The sequence below is a fragment of the Lynx rufus genome, unplaced genomic scaffold, assembly GCF_022079265.1.
Source record: "Lynx rufus isolate CCGP_SWC_20201006 ecotype Redwood Valley unplaced genomic scaffold, mLynRuf1.p SCAF_5, whole genome shotgun sequence".
NCBI classification, from domain to species: domain Eukaryota; kingdom Metazoa; phylum Chordata; class Mammalia; order Carnivora; family Felidae; genus Lynx; species Lynx rufus.
The window spans coordinates 70,929,608-70,947,545 of record NW_025814867.1 but is presented as its reverse complement, the minus strand read 5'-3'; the positions used below and the strand labels follow the sequence as shown (position 1 = coordinate 70,947,545).

The window sequence follows — 17,938 nt, the reverse complement described above, 5'->3', positions numbered from 1 at the left end:
AGATCCCTGCTAAGGATGTTGTAGAAGGGATTTAGGCATTGCTGTGAGTTCTGGGCAAAACGACATTTTTGAGCTATTCTAGCTCTAGGAGACTATGTACTACTAGTGGTTATATGATTAATACTATTAATACTACTTCTACATTTTGCTATTAATAGTAATAATTGCCACTTGGTAAGCATCTATTATATGCTATATACAGTGCTAGGCATTTTACATATATACCCCAGGTCAACCTCATATGAACCCTCTGTAGATACTATGCTCACAGATGTGGATTAGAGACCTAACTGTTCTCTCTCTCTCTCTACTTTTTCATATACGTTGTCTTGACCCCTTCTGGTTAATCACAAACTCATTGTTAGGAGAGAAGGCAGTGTTGTATACTTGTATTATTCCTTACAATTGCTGCCATTATGGAAAGGTGGAACAGATTCACCTAAAAAGTTGTCTGCTTAGTTCTGTTGTGCACATAACCCTGACAGGTTCTTCAGGAGAGTCCTGAAACTTTGTTCCTTGAGTCAAACTTCTCACATGGTACATACATTGGAGTGGTTACCGCAGAACTGTGAGGTTGTTCTTACTGAATGTTTTACATAGAGAAAGGGAAAAAAGTAGAAGTTGGGAAGAAGAGGAACAATGTCCAACCTTTAATCACCTCCTTTTCCTCATCAGGACAAAAATTCCCTTGCTTGCTGGAGCATTGTTTGCTTCGGTATTTTGGCCGGGGCGGGGGGGGGGGGGAGGAAATTTAATTGTGCTTGTGAATGACAAATCATCGCTTTAAAATTATTGTTTTAACTCACTTGCATCAATTGCCTATATTATTTTGCTGTCCTAACAGATCTCTCTGTTAATGTCAATGGAATGATTACAGTGTCAAGATGTTTTACCCACTGAAATGTGATGTTTATGGCTTGACATACTGAAAATAATATTTGTTATATAAATGCCACGCATAATTACTTTTTTTGGTTATTTACAGCAATGAGAAAAGAGTAATGTGCTGGAACCCTAAATGTCACGTGGCCTATATAAGAGGTATTTTATGATTGCCTACACCATCATTATGATCAGTCAGCACTTCATCAGTGGCTTTCTGTAGAAAGCCATATTTTTTATTATGGCTATTTGCATGCAATCATTGGTATATTTACCATTTTCTGGGTTTTAATATAATTACAACTCAGGGAATTTGAAATCAATAAAGTTTTAGATGGGATATGCCAATTGGCTAATGAAAGTGATTTGGAAGCATAGGTATTCTGTAAGGGATATCATCTTTGTTGAATAATGTGGAGACTCAGAGCTCTGCTTCTGGGAGGTGTAAATAAAGTTTTGGGCCCTAAAGAAGGGACATGTGGCTTATAGGGAATATTAGCAGGGAGGCCGTTTTTAATCCATGGACAAATATGTGTAGGTTCTATTTGAGGATCAGTTCTGTGCTATGAAGGTTGGAGAATGGTATTCATCCTTCCTTCCATACACCTAGGATGAAATGTTAATGTTAAAAGGGGACTCAGTGATCAGCTGGTCACACATTCTAATCTTATAATTAAAGAAGTCAAGAGACTAATTCAGAAGCCTGAAGTCATCTAGTCACCATGTCTTGAAAGATATCTTTGCCTTCCAGCTCAGTGGTCTTCTTTACCTTTTACCCCTATAATCCTTTCCCAACTTTAGCATTCCTCAGTGTTATCAACAATACTCCAAAGCCATGGAAATGGGGGAGAAGGTACAGGCTGGGTATTTTCTCAGCTCTCTGCCATTTGAGTATCTGTGTAACCTTCGGGAAGTTACTTAACATCTCTAAGCCTCAACATTCTCTTCTATAGAATGGGAAAATAATAATGCTCCCTCCAATAGGATTGTAATAAAGATTAAATTAGCTAACCTATGCAAAGCATTTAAGACATTATTATTATTCCCAGTTCATTCTCCTTTAATAATGAGCATTTAATTGTGGATACATTTAAATTACTTGAAGGGGCCGTTGTTTTACTGGAACTTAGAGGGCACTAGTTAACTTTTTGGTGTCTTTATTTTGAGATTTCTTCATTCTTCTCTGAAACATTAGTTGGGAATTTTTAATTACAAGTCCTAAAAAAAAAAAAAATAAAAGTCATCTTTGGATTACTTGAAGGGAAGCTCAAGAAATATTGAAGATTATAAATTTTCAGCTCCACGATTTTTCTATCATCTTCAGAATTATGTTTTTAGAGTAAGAGTCAAATTTTCCATCATATTTTCCAAATATTCATAATATTGCTTGAAAGTTGTATGTGTTTGGATGTCAAAGGGACTTTATAATCTCTTTAAATGCTGTAAATGTAGTGAATCATAGGTTTTTGGACTGCCATGGGCTTGTCAGCTTAGAACAGAACGCAAGAGGTATTCAAATCTTGCTGATGTCATGGATTTTTGTTTAAATTTTAATTACACATTTGAAGTCCTGATTATACCCTAAGGATTTATGTGCTTATGGAAAGTCAAACTATGAATTACAGTATTACAGGAGATTTTCCACTTCATCAGATTAGTTTCACTATTCATTCCACAAATATGTTTTGTAAAATTTTCCAATTTGTAGAAAACTTTGATACCACATTACAAAAGGGTACTTAAATATAGATGAGAAAGATAGATGTGTGTCTTTCCCTTTTGATATTGATGTTAAATAAAAGATGGAATGTTTTTGTTTAAAATCAATCCCTCATTCCACCCCGCCCCCCTCAACACAATAAGTAAATGGCATTGTGAACAAAGTCTTCCTTTAGAGCTGTTATTCATTTAAAGTGTGTGTTAGGAAAAAAGTCTACTCTGTGTATAAAATCTAGCAAAAAAATAATAGAATTGTAAATAGAAAAATAAAACATGTAGAGGAGACAAATATTCTGTGCACATAGTTTTAAAATCCCTATGGGGAACACTTGTCAGAAAGAGAGACTACATACTCGTTAAGTTAAACATAAATTCCCAAGGAGTAACATTGCAATATGTTAATTTGCCACAGTAGATTTACCCACTGAAATCAGTCTACCAGTCTTGGCCAGCAAGTAGGATCTTAATTTTACCATCTAACAGTTGACTTGAAATAGAATAAAGATTTTCACATAAATATCTTAGTGACATAGACTTTCCTGGATTGCAGTGGTGCACCTACTCAACATTCAGTCAATTCACAGGTAATGAAACTCTTTGTAAGTGTTATCTCCTCACACAGTAGCAGGGTCTTAAATGGAAAAGGGCTCTGTTCATTTTCTATTTAAATCACAGGAAGAGATTATAGAATCAGTTGATGAAAACAGCTTATTTTTGGAAATCAGTTAAAAAATCTGAAGTTATGAATAGAAAATAATAAAAGAGAAATAACTGTCTGGGTTTTCTCCCTTCTTTACAGTGATATGGTAGAAATATAAGGAAAATGCTTAACATCCTTTAGTTAGGAAATGTGGTCCCTTCACTTGCTACAGGGCTCAGTTTTGAGTAAGAAAAGAAAGAACATTTTTGGCTGCAGCTTTAGTAAACAATGAATGATGAAAAATATTGCAGAAATGTCTTCAAGAGATCTGACAATTGAGAACACAGACCTTATCGCGTTGATATTGTCTACATTCCTCCACAAAGCTTGGCAAATGAATAACTGAGCCCTGTTTTGGCGGAACGAGAGAAGGAAGTACTAGTTCCAGCATCAAAACAAGATAATGAAAACAACCAACCAACACAAAACAGTTATTTCTTCTCCTGAATAATAAAGACATCATGTTTGCATATAGAACAGCTTTTGCATTATTGCTCTACATATAAGAATATATTAAGGAACTCATAACAGACTGCACATTACAAACTTAAGGTTCTTTGGTGAAGAATGAAAGAAAACAGTATTTGAGCTTTAAAGAAAATGATCTCATCCCTTTTGCTTTTATCTATTGATCCGTTGGATCCTCTCACAGAGCAGGGAGAGGTACTGTGTGAGTTTCACCATGGCTACAATCACCACGCCCCCAGCCATCATACATGTTGGCCAGAACAGTGAATGGAACAGCACGTTGGAACTGTAGAGTTTGGTGAGGATGACGCTCTTCTGGTTTCCTTCTGGGTCGGAATAGCAGGAGAAGTGTTGATACTTCCTGAAGTTTTCCATGACAACATTCACCAGGGACATGGATTCTTCAAAATTTTTTCCACACTTAGGTATATAGGAGCACTGTGGAAAACGAGATAAACTGTCACCAGAAGATACTTTCTTTGTGTATTTACGTATGTCTGGTTCTAGGAGGGGATGGGATATTGAGGTCAGCTTAATGAGCTGTGAAATAATCATGATGGTTTTTCTTTTCGTATTCAAACCAGTGCCTCCAGAAACCCTAAGATCTCACACAGTAATGAAGAAAATATTTTTAGGTATCTGACCCAGATGGACCTAGATAGTTCACCCATATATAGTTTGATTATTGATTAGAATTGGATGACTCCAATGGATTCTTTTTACCGTAGCATGGTGAGTTTTAATTATTCCCTACTGAACACACTTTTCCATGGAATCAGAATGTCAATTTCTGTCTTTTGTCTATCCACGGCTGTCCATATAATATCAAAAGCTACCAGTTCTCTCAGGGAAAGTAGTTTATTCTCTTTTTGCTTGGCTTACTTTATTCAGCCAAGTCACCTTGGTCACCTTGCTATAGTAGCCAAGGAAATAGCTATACCTCTGGTGAGTTGCTGAAAAAGAATCCTGGAAAGGGTAGAGAAACTGACTAGTTAAAGAGCCGTGATGAATTGTTCATGCTCAGTGAGCATGATAGCAAAGCATGGACAAAGCAACTTTTTCCATAAGCCAGGGAAAAATAAAACAGAACCAAATGAGTTTACTCTTCAAGCAGTGCTCATCTGAAAATTTACACTATATTTCCTTTGAACTTTTCCCCTCTCTTATCTTTACTGTTGTATCTCTTCTACATGTCTCTCCTTTCCTCCTACATACTTATATTCTTGGATTGCTTTCTTTGTGTCTCTTTTTCTTCCCTGCCTTGCCCCAACTCCTCAGTTTTTATTATTTATTGCATATACTTTGGAACACATTTTTTCCTCATTTAAAAAGCAGTCTTCAAGGAGATGAAATCTCTGTGCCCCTTTTCCCTTGGCCTGTCAATGGGCAGTGACAAAACTGATTTTTTAAAAAGTTAGGAAAAAAGTGATTGAAAGAAATCTATTCAAACCCCCTCCTGCCCTCCCACCCCAGCCACCCTTACAGACAAAACTCACAGGGATCTGCAGTAGGCCCTAACTCTTTGTTTTTCTAGATCCCAGGGCATTACATTCTTAGAAAATCGACCCCGACTACAAAACATATTTTTCTCTAGCCTGACCACAACACACATCCCAGATGAGCCCCAGTCAGAGCCCCTTGAGAAACCTGCCCCCGCTTGCTCCACTGGCCACGAGTTGACCCTGCCCCACACTCTCCCCAGAGCATAGCTGCAACCCTTTCACATCCTTCAAAACCCCTTAAAAGGCCCAGCCTAACAGAAACGTGGGCTGGCCTCTCTCCTCCCTTGAAGAGTAAATAAACTCTTGTCTTGCTTGTTGCTTCACTCTGTGCAATTCTTTGCCACCTGTGTCACTGGCCACCCTAACAGTGATTTAAGTCACTTTCCAGGGAGATGTGTGAGTCCTTAGCTAACTCTTTCCCCTCTTTATCATAATTGCCTTTCAACAGGAAAAAAAAAACAAAAACAAAAAAAAACAAAACCTGCCTTATTGTTATACACATTATCAAATGATTAATTTAACTGATTTTTCTGAATTGAATTGGTTTGTGACAAGATCACTGCTAATCTATATAATGTTTTGGTGTAAATTAGACAGCTGTGTCCCCTCTTTGGAACACTATTATTTTTCTGCCAAAAAATTGTCCTAATATACTTATTTTATGAAAAAGCCTCACATATTTTACTGCTATTACCAACTTACAAGTTGTGCTTACAAATATTCACTTCTATGACTTTTTACAGTGTGACTGGTATCCCAAAGGTTGTGCAGTGCACAACTCACACAACTGTATGTGGAGACACAAAATGAGGTGGGGTATTGTTGACCTTTAAGGTACATTCTGGAATTCCAGAACAATTTAGACCTGTAGATTTCACAGGAAAAAAAATATAAAAGAAATGGAATGGGTTTTGCTAATGGAGTATGTTTGGATTACTCTTTTTCCCTTATTTTGTTTACAGTGCTGTAATCATTGGATTCTTTGACTATAAACAGCAGGAAGATTCTTACTTAGTTAAGAATGGAGATGGAGTATGCTGGTATTTATCGTAAACCAGGCTTAAAGTAATGTTCTCATAGCAGGGCTGGTTGACACCTTCCCGTGTAATCAGCTAAGAATAAACGTGAGTACACTCATAAATATGAGTACAGCAGAGAGCTGGCACTAGAACAACATTAAGGGTCTGAAAGTAGCTCCAAAAAAGCAGAATTTCTCAGTGAGTTACAAGTTAGTACAAAATTAGCCTATGACTCCATGAAACAAATTTTCTACCAGTTGGATGCCTTTGGGATCAAAAGAGTTTAAGGCAGGATGGAGATACCTACCTTTGTTATTTTTTTCTTCTTCAAAGCTGCCTCATGTCTTTATAGCTTTAAAAAATGTTTTCTGAAGCAAAGCATTAAAGACATCACAGACAAGCCATTTGTAGTTGAATTTGAACAGAGCCAATTTAGATCATAAATGCATCAGGCTTCTGTATATTTTTGTGCCAAGACAGTTTATAGTAGTAGTTTCAGTGGTTAACAGTACCAAATTATTGAAATGATCTCAGTAAAATTGGCATTCCATTAAAATGGAGTTTTTCTTATGCTCTTGTGAATTGATCTGGCTTAAAAAAAATTTTTTTTGAAGAAACATTTGTCAGTCAAATGACAATAATTCTGTCACTAGGTAAGATTCTTTCAAGTATAATGAGATGTAAAGTATTAAAAAGTTTTTTTAAAATTTATTTTGAGACACAGAGAGAGAGAGAGAACGAGTAGGGGAGGGGCACAGGGAGAGGGAGAGAGAGAATCCCAAGCAGACTCCGTGATGTCAGCACAGAGCCTTATGCAGGGCTTGATCCCACGAACTATGAGACCATGACCTGAGGCAAAATTAAGAGGTAGATGCTTAGCCGACAGAGCCACCCAGGCGTCCTGATATAAAGTACTTTTGAGACTGTCTAGGAAGGATCTAGTACAGGTTTACTATTCCTTATTAAAGTTTCAAACTATCAGGGTCTCATATACGTTTGGAATGGCCAGATAAGGCATGTTCTATATAGATTGGACTGTGCCGGTGTCAATCATTCATTTACTTTTATTATTGATGAATCCTTCTTTTGTCATGACCAATGCATGTGCGCATAATGAGCTCAAGCTGTGTTCAGGAGATCTGGTTACTGTGTTTCTATAGGCAATTTACTTGGCTCCTCAGAATCAACTTCTTTATCTGTACAAAGGGGTTAACAGAGCCTTCCGGGCAGGCTTTGTGTGAAGAGCAAATGATGAATATGCCTAAAGCCTCAATACATTTTCATTTATGTACTTTCTTATTGGAATATCACATTGTCCACATGATCTTCTAAAGTCTTCAACCAAGTGCTGCATACTAAACTACGAAACTTCTAAGGAGGGCAAAATTATTAGTTATGTGGTTTTCACAGGGGAGGGCCGTTCAATGGCTTTTATGTTATGGTCCTTGCTTTTGTGTCCCAGGAGAGTTGATATTATGCTGAATCCTACACTAGGATTCTAGGTTTCTGTCTCTATGGCTCAAACTTAGCCATGTGTACATTCCTGAGGCTGGTGTGAATTTGGGGTGAAGGTTTAATGATCTTATGATTTTATCGCATGCTTGGAGGATCATTTTCTGTGTTTGGTTTAAAATACGCAGATGCATTTCAGCAAATGGAAACTTTACTAAGTGATCTATGTTTATTTGGAAAATATAATGTGGATTGAAAAGATAAAAATCCCAGCATTTTAGATCATTTCTTTTTTTAGTGGGAAGGGTGGGTTAAGAAAGATTTAACTTTTAGACTCTGCATGATATATATGATAAAGGAACATATGAGTTATAATTTTATACACACAACACACTTAAGTACTAATAAAAATATGGTAATTTTTTTTTTTTTTTAATTTTTTTTTTTTTTTTTCAACGTTTATTTATTTTGGGACAGAGAGAGACAGAGCATGAACTGGGGAGGGGCAGAGAGAGAGGGAGACACAGAATCGGAAACAGGCTCCAGGCTCTGAGCCATCAGCCCAGAGCCCGACGCGGGGCTCGAACTCCCGGACCGCGAGATCGTGACCTGGCTGAAGTCGGACGCTTAACCGACTGCGCCACCCAGGCGCCCCAAAAATATGGTAATTTTTTTACCATGGCCTTGAGTCATTCTTTCTTTTGTGTTTTAACATATGAATATATAAAACTTTCAAGCCTCTGAGATGCTCATTCAGTGGAAGACATAGTCTCACATACCTGTTCTCAATCCTGAGTTTTGTTAACAAACCTTATTGCTTTCCCAAATCCCTTAAATTCTCTTTGGTATTGAAAACCATCAAGCTGGCTCAGGGGTATGGCCTTTCCTCTCTTAGCTGAAGAAACCTGGGTCCTGACAACTTGTCTTGTGGCCCTTACATGGCAATGAAGACCCAGCATTGCATATTTTCTACAATTCTTTGAAAAGTGGCTGAAAATTCGCTTTTATTAACCTCACTTCCAGAATCTTTGATATCACTGGAGTTATTTTTATTCTGATGATGGACAGAAGTTTTGAGGAACTATCTGTTGGGCTTTGCTTAGACATGCTTTGCTAAGCATGTATAAAGTAAATAGTGACAGGCCTTCACCCTAAACATAAAAGGTGTGGGGAGAAGTGGGGGGCAGTGGGAAGGGGATGGTTTGGCTGAGTAACCTCACTGGCCAGCCTCTCTTTTTTATATTGGTAGGAAAGGGGCTATCAATTCTCTGTATCGCCTCAAGGGAAGGGTTTGTTCTTCATTTGTTCTTTTACAAAAAGAGAAGAGTTTTATTTCAGAGAGGGGTTAGAAGTTTAATGAAGTCCAATCAATGTTGAATGTCTCTAATGTGCCTGATGGCATGCTAGACACAGGCATCAAAAACATAAATAATAGGGGCACCTTGGTGGCTCAGTTAGTTGAGCATCCAACTTTGGCTCAGGTTATGATCTCACGATTCATAAGTTTGAACCCTGCATTGCTCTCTGTGCAGATAGCTCAGAGCCTGGAGCCTAGCCTGCTTCAGATTCTGTGTCTCCCTTTCTCTGCCCTGCCCCCGCCCCCCCATCCTCTCCTTCCTGCTTGTTTTCTCTCTCTCTCTCTCAAAAATAAGTAAACATTAAAAAAAAACATAAATAATACAAGGCAGATCATTAGAAAGAAACAGGAAGAGATTATAAAGCAAGGATGGGGTGATAACAGTGGGACCAGGAATGAAGCTAATGAGGTTTTCAGTAAAGATATATCCTCTATAGGGGGGACCACGAATTTGCTCTCAGAACTTGTTAGTAGCCAGGGCATCCTAAGCCCACCATGGCCATGAGATAAAAACATAAAGATTGCTCATGTGAAACATAGATATTCTTGGTTCTAGAGTCAGATGGAATTGTTTCTCGTGTCCTCAAACAACGAATGTCCTGCATGTGGTGATGAAGCTGGTCCACTGTGTGACATGCCAGGGTTTGTGTTCTGTGCTGGAGAAGAAGAAAGGATCCGCATGTTGAGAGAATATAGAGATCACCTGCTGGAAGCCCTGGGTTACTCCAGTCCACAAGTGTATTTTAAACTTTTGAGTTTTTTGGATATAAGTGATGGACAAAAGAGATGAGAGAGAGAGTCAGTCGGGATGTTGTTTTCTTTCCCTTTTGAGACTTCTTGTTCCTTATCGTGGCTTCTAAAAAAAAGTAAATCCAAAAAATCCCACAAAATCTACTGTCTGCTTGATCTTGGTAAGTGGGACTGTTTGAATTGTTTGGAAGAGGAAAGGAAAATAGCTTTCACACTCTGCTATGCGCTAATGTTCCTTTCAGTATCGAGACACAGGTCTCTCCGGAGAGAAGTGTTCCTTTCTTGTGTTTCCCAGAGCTGCCATGCTGTTAACGGCATTTCTGCCTGATTTGAAGTAGAGAAGAAGCTAAAAGGACCCAGGAAGTCTACTAACTAAATACAAGCCATCTGAAGTCTTGAGATTAGTCAATACCCAAGATGGCTAAACCACAGAGGCATCTCCCTTCCCAGTTCACAGTGTATCCAGTTAGGATTAGAGTAAGTCAGACACGTCCTCTGACCTTGCCCTTTGACATGATCTTCTTTCTCAGCAGTTGGAAAGGAATAGATTATGTCTCCATGCTTTTCTTCTTGATGCTTAGTTCAGGCTCCTTTTGGGCACATTCTTTCATTTCTGCACAAAGGTGCCCTGGGATGTCCCAGAATTCAGTTTTGGCAAGAAGTGACTAAACTCTGTCAATCATAAAAGCATTTCTGAATCTCTGGTCCATAGGTAGCTTCAGCAAAAGTCTCATAGATATCCTTCAATTTAAAGTGCTAATTATGGGGATTTCATACGTCACATTTCCAGGCATGTCTTCTGCCCCCTTTCAGGGTTCACTTCTATCTGTTTAGTATCTATTCTTGGAAACTGGTGATGAATACACAGCCCTGACCTTCCCCATGGATCACAGATAATTCTATTCTGTGTGTGATGGCCTTTTGATTCTAAGCAGCTCTTGGGATATGATGGAATGGCATGGATTCTCACCTGTGCACTAAAACGTATTATCAGAGGATAAATATTTCATAGAATTAGATTTTTCATCCTCTCAAGGGGATGCTCTCATGTTTTCCTCTTTAACAGTAGGATGAGATGAAGAGACTTCGAGTTTTATTCAGACCTAATTAGCGAATGTGTGACTTTAGGAAAATTATTTCATTTTCTGAGCTCAGTTCCATTACTGAAAAAAGTGGAGATAATAGTGGTACCTAAAATGTGGGGTTGCTGCTGTAATTAAATAAGTGAGTTCAGGGGTGCCTGGGTGGCTCAGTTGGTTAAGCGTCCGACTTTGGCTCAGGTCATGATCTCGTGGTCCGTGAGTTGGAGCCCCGCGTCGGGCTCTGTGCTGACAGCTCAGAGCCTGGAGCCTGTTTCCGATTCTGTGTCTCCCTCTCTCTCTGGCCCTCCCCTGTTCATGCTCTGTCTCTCTCTGTCTCAAAAATAAAATAAACGTAAAAAAAAAATAAGTGAGTTCATGTAAAATATTTAATATGATACAGTGCCTGGAACGTTGTAAACTCTTGATAAAATTTGACTGTTGTTTTAGGAGTATGGTTTTAGTCAGGATTAAATGAGATGATTTTTGTAAAGTTCTTAGCATAGTGCTGGGGACACTATATATGGCAGACATTTGACAAATATCGGATTCTTTTCTTTCCTGTCTAGATTTTCAACTTCACTCATGTTTCTTCCCTTTTACCCTTACCCTACCAATACAATGTAGAGGACTTCAGTGCTTCCAAACTTTGCTTAGGATTTTGGGATCTTACAGCATCTAAATTCAAAGCTACATAAAGTCTTGTTCTGCCACTGTCTGGAGACATTTTTAGTTGTCACAATTGGAGAGGGGAGGATGCTAGACATCTAGGAGGCAGAGACCAGGTATCTTACATTGAACAGAACAGAAGCCACCCTCACGGAACAACAAAGAATTATCCCCTGTGCCCCCACATCCCCAAATATCGATAGTGCTGAGGTTGAGAAATCCCTGTCTAGATACGTATATTCTCTGCATTTTGTAAACCCCAAAGGCTTCAAAATGGGTGATGAAGTGAGGGACAATGGTGAGTCTGGAGCTGCAAATAATTGATTAGTTTATAGAACTTATTACATCAATAATAGCTGTCTTCCCTATGACAATTGTACATAAAATATAATATAATATGGTACTATCCCACATAACCAAAGAATGGATGTGATATTGCGATTTATAATAAGAAATAAATATTTGTTCTTTGTTCCTGTTTCTGAAACAGAACTCCTAAAACCCTTGGAATTTCCTAAGTGATAAGAGCTATAAAGGCGTCTTTTGTTAGATTAATAAGGTGACTTTGGGACCACACTTACGGATTGGGGCTGGCTGCCAGGAGAACCACCTATGTGATTAGAGTATTAGAATGTTCAGTCTTACCCCCCTGACCTCCTGGGAGAAGGGCTGGAGAGTGAATCAACTGCCAATGGCTGATGGATTAATTAATCATGCCTAGATAATGAAGCCTCCATAAAAACCCAAAGGACAGGGTTAGGAGAGCTTCTAGGTTGGTGAACGCATGGAGATTTGGGGAGAATGGCATGCTTGGAGCAGCTCTGTGCCCTTCCCCATACTTTGCCCTATATGTCTCTTGCATCTGGATGTTCCTGAGTTCTATAATTTTAAAACAACCTGGGAATCGAATAAGCAAAATGTGTCTCTGCATCTGTGAGCTACTCTAGCAAATTAATTGAACTTAAGGAAGGGGTTTTTGCAATCTCTGACAACCTGGGCTTGTGACTGGCATCTGAACTTGAGGTGGGGGCAGTCTTTTGGAACAGGCTCTTAATGTAAGGTATCTAATGCTCTTTCTGGGTAGATAGTGTCAGATTTGAGTTGAATTGTAGGACACTCAGCTGGTTTTGGAGGATTACTTGACGGTGTGGGAAACACCATCTCTTCCCGCCCCAGACACATTGGCATTGAGTTCAGAACCCCTTTAATGGATACGTTTTCTTGCTTTATACCAAATTTCATTTTAAATCCACTCTCAAACTACAGAGTCATGTTCTGAGAATCCCTGGTGGGCAGAATAGGTTTTAAACTTCCAAAGGAGATCAGCATTGAGGAATTTAACAACCATAGTGAATTAATCGTCAGCCACTGTTTGTGATTCCTCTGACGGCCTTGTGGCCTTGAGAGGCAGGGGCCCTTGAGCCCACTTGCAGCAAACAGGAACAGTCAGCCAATTGCTCTACAAGAGCATGCCAGCTTATCAGCTTAAGCAGCTCCAACTGTAATATTGACAAGAGGCTGGGCACTGGGTTTAAAGGCTTAAAAAAAAAAGAATATATGAGAGATTGAAAATTTAAAAATAAAATTCTTTTGGATATTTTCTACAAAGATACAGACAGCCTGACTGATACCCTTTTGCCTCCTGTTTTCTCAGATCAAACATGGTCAGTGGTGCCTTATGTATCTCAAAAAAATGATGCCCATTTCTTGGCAACTCTGGGGCAGACTGTAAGCTTGTGGGAGGGTAATAGGAAGGAGAGCTCCACATAGAGAATATTTTTATGTTTTCTATAGGAATATCCTGAATACTCCCCATGTTGCATGAAGATTGTGGTTTAATGACCTTCTGATGTGGAGGTAACTGTATTTTCAATATATATACTTGTTTTTTTTCTAAATGTTTATTAATTTTTGAGAGAGAGACAGAGACAGAGACAGAGACAGAGTGCGAGCAGGGGAGAGGCAGAAAGAGAGGGAGACATAGAATCTGAAGCAGGCTCCAGGCTCTGAGTTGTTAGCAGAGAGCCCTACGCGGGGTTTGAACTCACAAATTGCGACATCATGACCTGAGTCAAAGTCGGATGCTTAATTGATTGATTTAACTCAGGTGCCCCCCAAATATGCTTCTGATTAAAGGCAGAGGACAGCTGTCCAGAGCGTGAAGAGCTGTGGGGCCAGAAGGGTGAGCCATCTTTGGTGCCACCTTTCCCTTGGGAGTATATGCTGATTCTAGAAGGGGACTGAAAGCCTAGAAAGCCGAACAGAATTTTTGACAGCCTTGCAGAGGTAGGGGCAGGAACCATCATTGAAGATCTATCAGGTAGGGGCCCCAATGACCACCCCCCCCCCCATTCACTGTATTGGGACCTTGAAAGGACTGCATTCTAGGAATAATGGCAACCTGAAGTATATCTCCAAAGGGACTTCAATTCAGACTTGTATATCTCAGTTTATGAAGTCAGAATGACATGATCATGTATGGCTCATACATTCAGGAACCTAGCAGAAACAAATAGAAATACTATTTGGAAAAGATGACATCACGACATCATCCCAGGCTTAAAATTATTTTTATAAATAATTTTGCAAATGTGACACCTGATAAGAAATAACCAGATATTACAAGACAAACATGAAACATACAAGAGAAGAAAAGAAAATAACACATTAGTGTCTCTGGATATTGAAGTCATCAAGATAAACTTTAAAATAACTATAATTTTACTTTTAATGTTGAAGGATTTAAAAGACAAGCATGAGATATTTCATAAAACTAGAAATGATAAAACATACTCAAATGGATATTCCCAAAATGAAAAATACAATACGAGAAACTAAGAACCCAATGGGTAGGTTTAACAGTAGGTTTGTCAAAGCTGAGGAATGAATTACAAATTAGAAGATAGGTCAGTATTGGGGATGAAGCACTGAGAGATTTAACAGAGGATAGCTACAAAAAAGAGAGATATGGCCAGTATGAGTGCCAAAAGGAGAAAGAGGAGCGAATCAAAGTAGAGAATATTTGATGAAATACTGACTGAGAACTTTCTGAAATTGAGGAAAAACATCAAGGAACAGCAAAAGAAGCCCTGGGAAGCAGTAAGCAGGCTAAATAAAAATAAATGCACTCTCTGCCACTTAAGAGTTAAACTATAGAAAACCAAATAAAATGATCTGTAAAATAAACCACGATTAGCTTCAAAGAAGCAGCAATTAGACTGAGAGTTGATTTCTAAATAGTAATAAAGCTTACCAGAAGACAATGGAATGTTTCTGATGTGCAGAAACAAAATAACAGTCAAGTTCAGATTTTAGGCTCAGTGAATGTATCCTTCAAGAATAAAAATGAAATAAAAATATTTTCAAACAAATGAAAGCTGAGATAATTCGTTAGAGCAGATACTGCACTAAGCAAATACTGAAGAGTATTCTTTATGTAGTAGAAAAATGATCCTAGATGGAAAAACAGAGATAAAGGAAGGAATGAATGATAATAAAAATAGAGAATCATGAGGACACATCTAAATGAATATCTACCACCTACAAAAACAATAATAATGTCTGCATGAATTTAACGTGTATATAGAAGGGGCGCCTGGGTGGCTCAGTTAGTTGACGTCTGACTTCGGCTCAGGTCATGATCTCGTGGTCTGTGAGTTCGAGCCCCATGTCGGGCTCTGTGCTGACAGCGCAGAGCCTGGAGCCTGTTTTGGATTCTGTGTCTCCCTCTCTCTCTGCTCCTCCCCCGCTTGTGCTCTCTCTCTCGCTCTCAAAAATAAATAAACATTAAGAAAAAAAATATATAGAATAAAATAATAATATACACCTTGGGAAGATAGTAAGTAGGAGTTAAGATGTTTTAATGTCCTTAGTCAAGATCACAAGTTGTAATCTGTAGGCTAAATCCTAAAAGAATAGTAATACAAAAGATAACATCCAAGAAAAAAAGGGGGGAATGAGATTATAAAATAATCCAGTGAGGAAAATGTGGTCTTTTCATAAACTGACTTGGTCAAATGGCTATCCACATGAGAAAAAAGAGAAACCCAGAAACCAGGCTGGAGGGAAGGTGGGTGGGGGATGGTTCTAAATGGGTGATAGGCATTAAGGAGGGCACTTGTGATGAGTACTTGGTGTTACATGTAAGTGATGAATCACTAAATTCTACTCCTGAAACCAATACTATACTCTATGCTAACCAACTTGAATTTAAATAAAGTCTTGGGAAGCCAGGGGGTGAGTGTGTGGGGAGTGGCGGGTGTGGTGGTAGGAGGTGGTGGCTGGAGGGTGGGGGGGTGTGTGGGGTGGGGGCAGTGGAAAGAAACCACTTTCATAAAAATCAATTCCAGGCAGATCGTATTCTAAATGTGAAAGGAGAAATAATGACATTTCTCAAAGATAATTTAGGAGAGTGAGTTCATGAACTCAGGATAGGTAAAGACTCTTAAACAGGACAAAAAAATACCAGAAAAACAAAACAAACCAAAAAAACCTCCCCCAAACCCAAACACCAAAACAACAACCACCACAACAGCAAAAACAGACTGACAAAAAATTTTGTCTATTCTGAAATTAGAAAGCTCTTTCATTCAAAGACATCATGAAGAAATTGAAAAGGCCACAGAATGAGAGAAGTTATTTACAATGCATGTAACCAACAGAGGTTCATATCTAGTTATAGAGAATTCCTACAATGAATATGAAGAAGCAATAATCTGATAGAAAAATGGACAAGGGACTTCAACAGACATTGTACAAAAGAGAACATCCAAATGGCCAATAAATAAATGAAAAGGAACGTGACAATATTAGTCATCAGAATCCCAAAGAAATATCAGTACATTAGCTAAAGTTAAAATTGCAGATGATAGCGATGTCAGTAAGGATTTGAAACAATAAAAACTCTCATATCTTTAGAGTTGGTGGGAGTGTAGCTGGGCAGGCACTTTGGAAAACCATTTGATATTATCTACTAAACTTTCAGATGTGTGTACCCTCTGATCTAGATATTTCATTCCCAGGTTTATATCTGACAGAAATGTGCATGCTTGTGCACCAAGAGACATATACAAGAATATTCATGGCAGAATTATTTGTAATAGCCCCAAACTGTACAGGACTCAAAATGTCCATCAACAGTAGAATGGATAAATAAAGTGGCATGGTCATACAGTGGGATATGATACCGTAATGGAAATGAATGAACCTTCACCAAGTGGAATGGCTCTAACAAACCTAAGTATTCTGTGAAAGAAGTCAGACACAAAGGGAAATATTTTGTATAATTCCATTTATATCAGGTTTAAAAACCAGGCAAAACTAAAAGATAATGTTTCAGGACATAGGCTTAGGTGCTGACACTACAAAGAAAAATTTAAAAAAGTAATTACCATATTGTCAGGATGGTTGTTATCTTTGGCAAGAGACAGCCTATTATTATTATTTTTTTTTTATAAATTTTTTTTTTCAACGTTTATTTATTTTTGGGACAGAGAGAGACAGAGCATGAACGGGGGAGGGGCAGAGAGAGAGGGAGACACAGAATCGGAAACAGGCTCCAGGCTCTGAGCTGTCAGCCCAGAGCCTGACGCGGGGCTCGAACTCCCAGACGGCGAGATCGTGACCTGGCTGAAGTCGGACGCTTAACCGACTGCGCCACCCAGGCGGCCCTAGACAGCCTATTATTGAGAGGGTGTGTGAGGGGTATTTTTGCGGTGCAGGAAATGTTTTATTTCTTTACCCTCGTGGTGGTCTCTGTGATAAATACTTGAGCTGCACTCTTTGATTTCTCGCATGTTTCTGTATGTTATAATCCACGATTAAAAACAAGGTAATGGGGCAAATAAACCAAACAATGACCTAGTATCATGCTGACAACAGACAGATACTGGTCCTAAATTTTTAACTGAGACTTTCTATGGTAGGTTCACTCCCTGTTTATAGCCTAAATAATGAATTCACAGGGCTGTAGTGATAAAATGTCAAAATGAGGAAAGGGAAATTTGTCCTACTTTTTGATGCCTCTTCAACTTTGGCCAATTTCCAGTTCCACAGAGATCTGAGAGTTTTATAGGCATTTGCCATTACAGGTCAGTTTTGATTTAAAGATCTGACTTGAGGGAAGATCTTGAAAAACAAACACTTGTGCAAAAGCCAAGCTTTATGTATTTGCAGAACAGGGTTAGGATTGGTATTACTTGTAGCTGCCACAAACGAAAGGAAATCAGAGCAGACGTTTTCAAACGATGGTCTCTGAAATATTCATTATGTTCAGTCCTCAGAGATATCTGCAAGGATTCTTTCAAGTTATTGTGGCCAAAATGCAAGGTGGATTTTCTTAC

General features: G+C 38.6%; 1 protein-coding gene across 1 annotated transcript in view; it reads right to left on the bottom strand.

The window, feature by feature from the left end:
* Positions 1 to 2,736: 2,736 nt before the first annotated feature.
* The window catches only part of KCNMB2 (potassium calcium-activated channel subfamily M regulatory beta subunit 2), a 236,399-nt gene continuing 221,197 nt past the window's right edge, over positions 2,737 to 17,938 (bottom strand). The window contains exon 5 of the mRNA XM_047099779.1: positions 2,737 to 4,207. Within this exon, the coding sequence (XP_046955735.1) occupies positions 3,923 to 4,207 (285 nt within the window). The 3' untranslated portion in view covers positions 2,737 to 3,922. The remainder of the gene's footprint in view (positions 4,208 to 17,938) is intronic.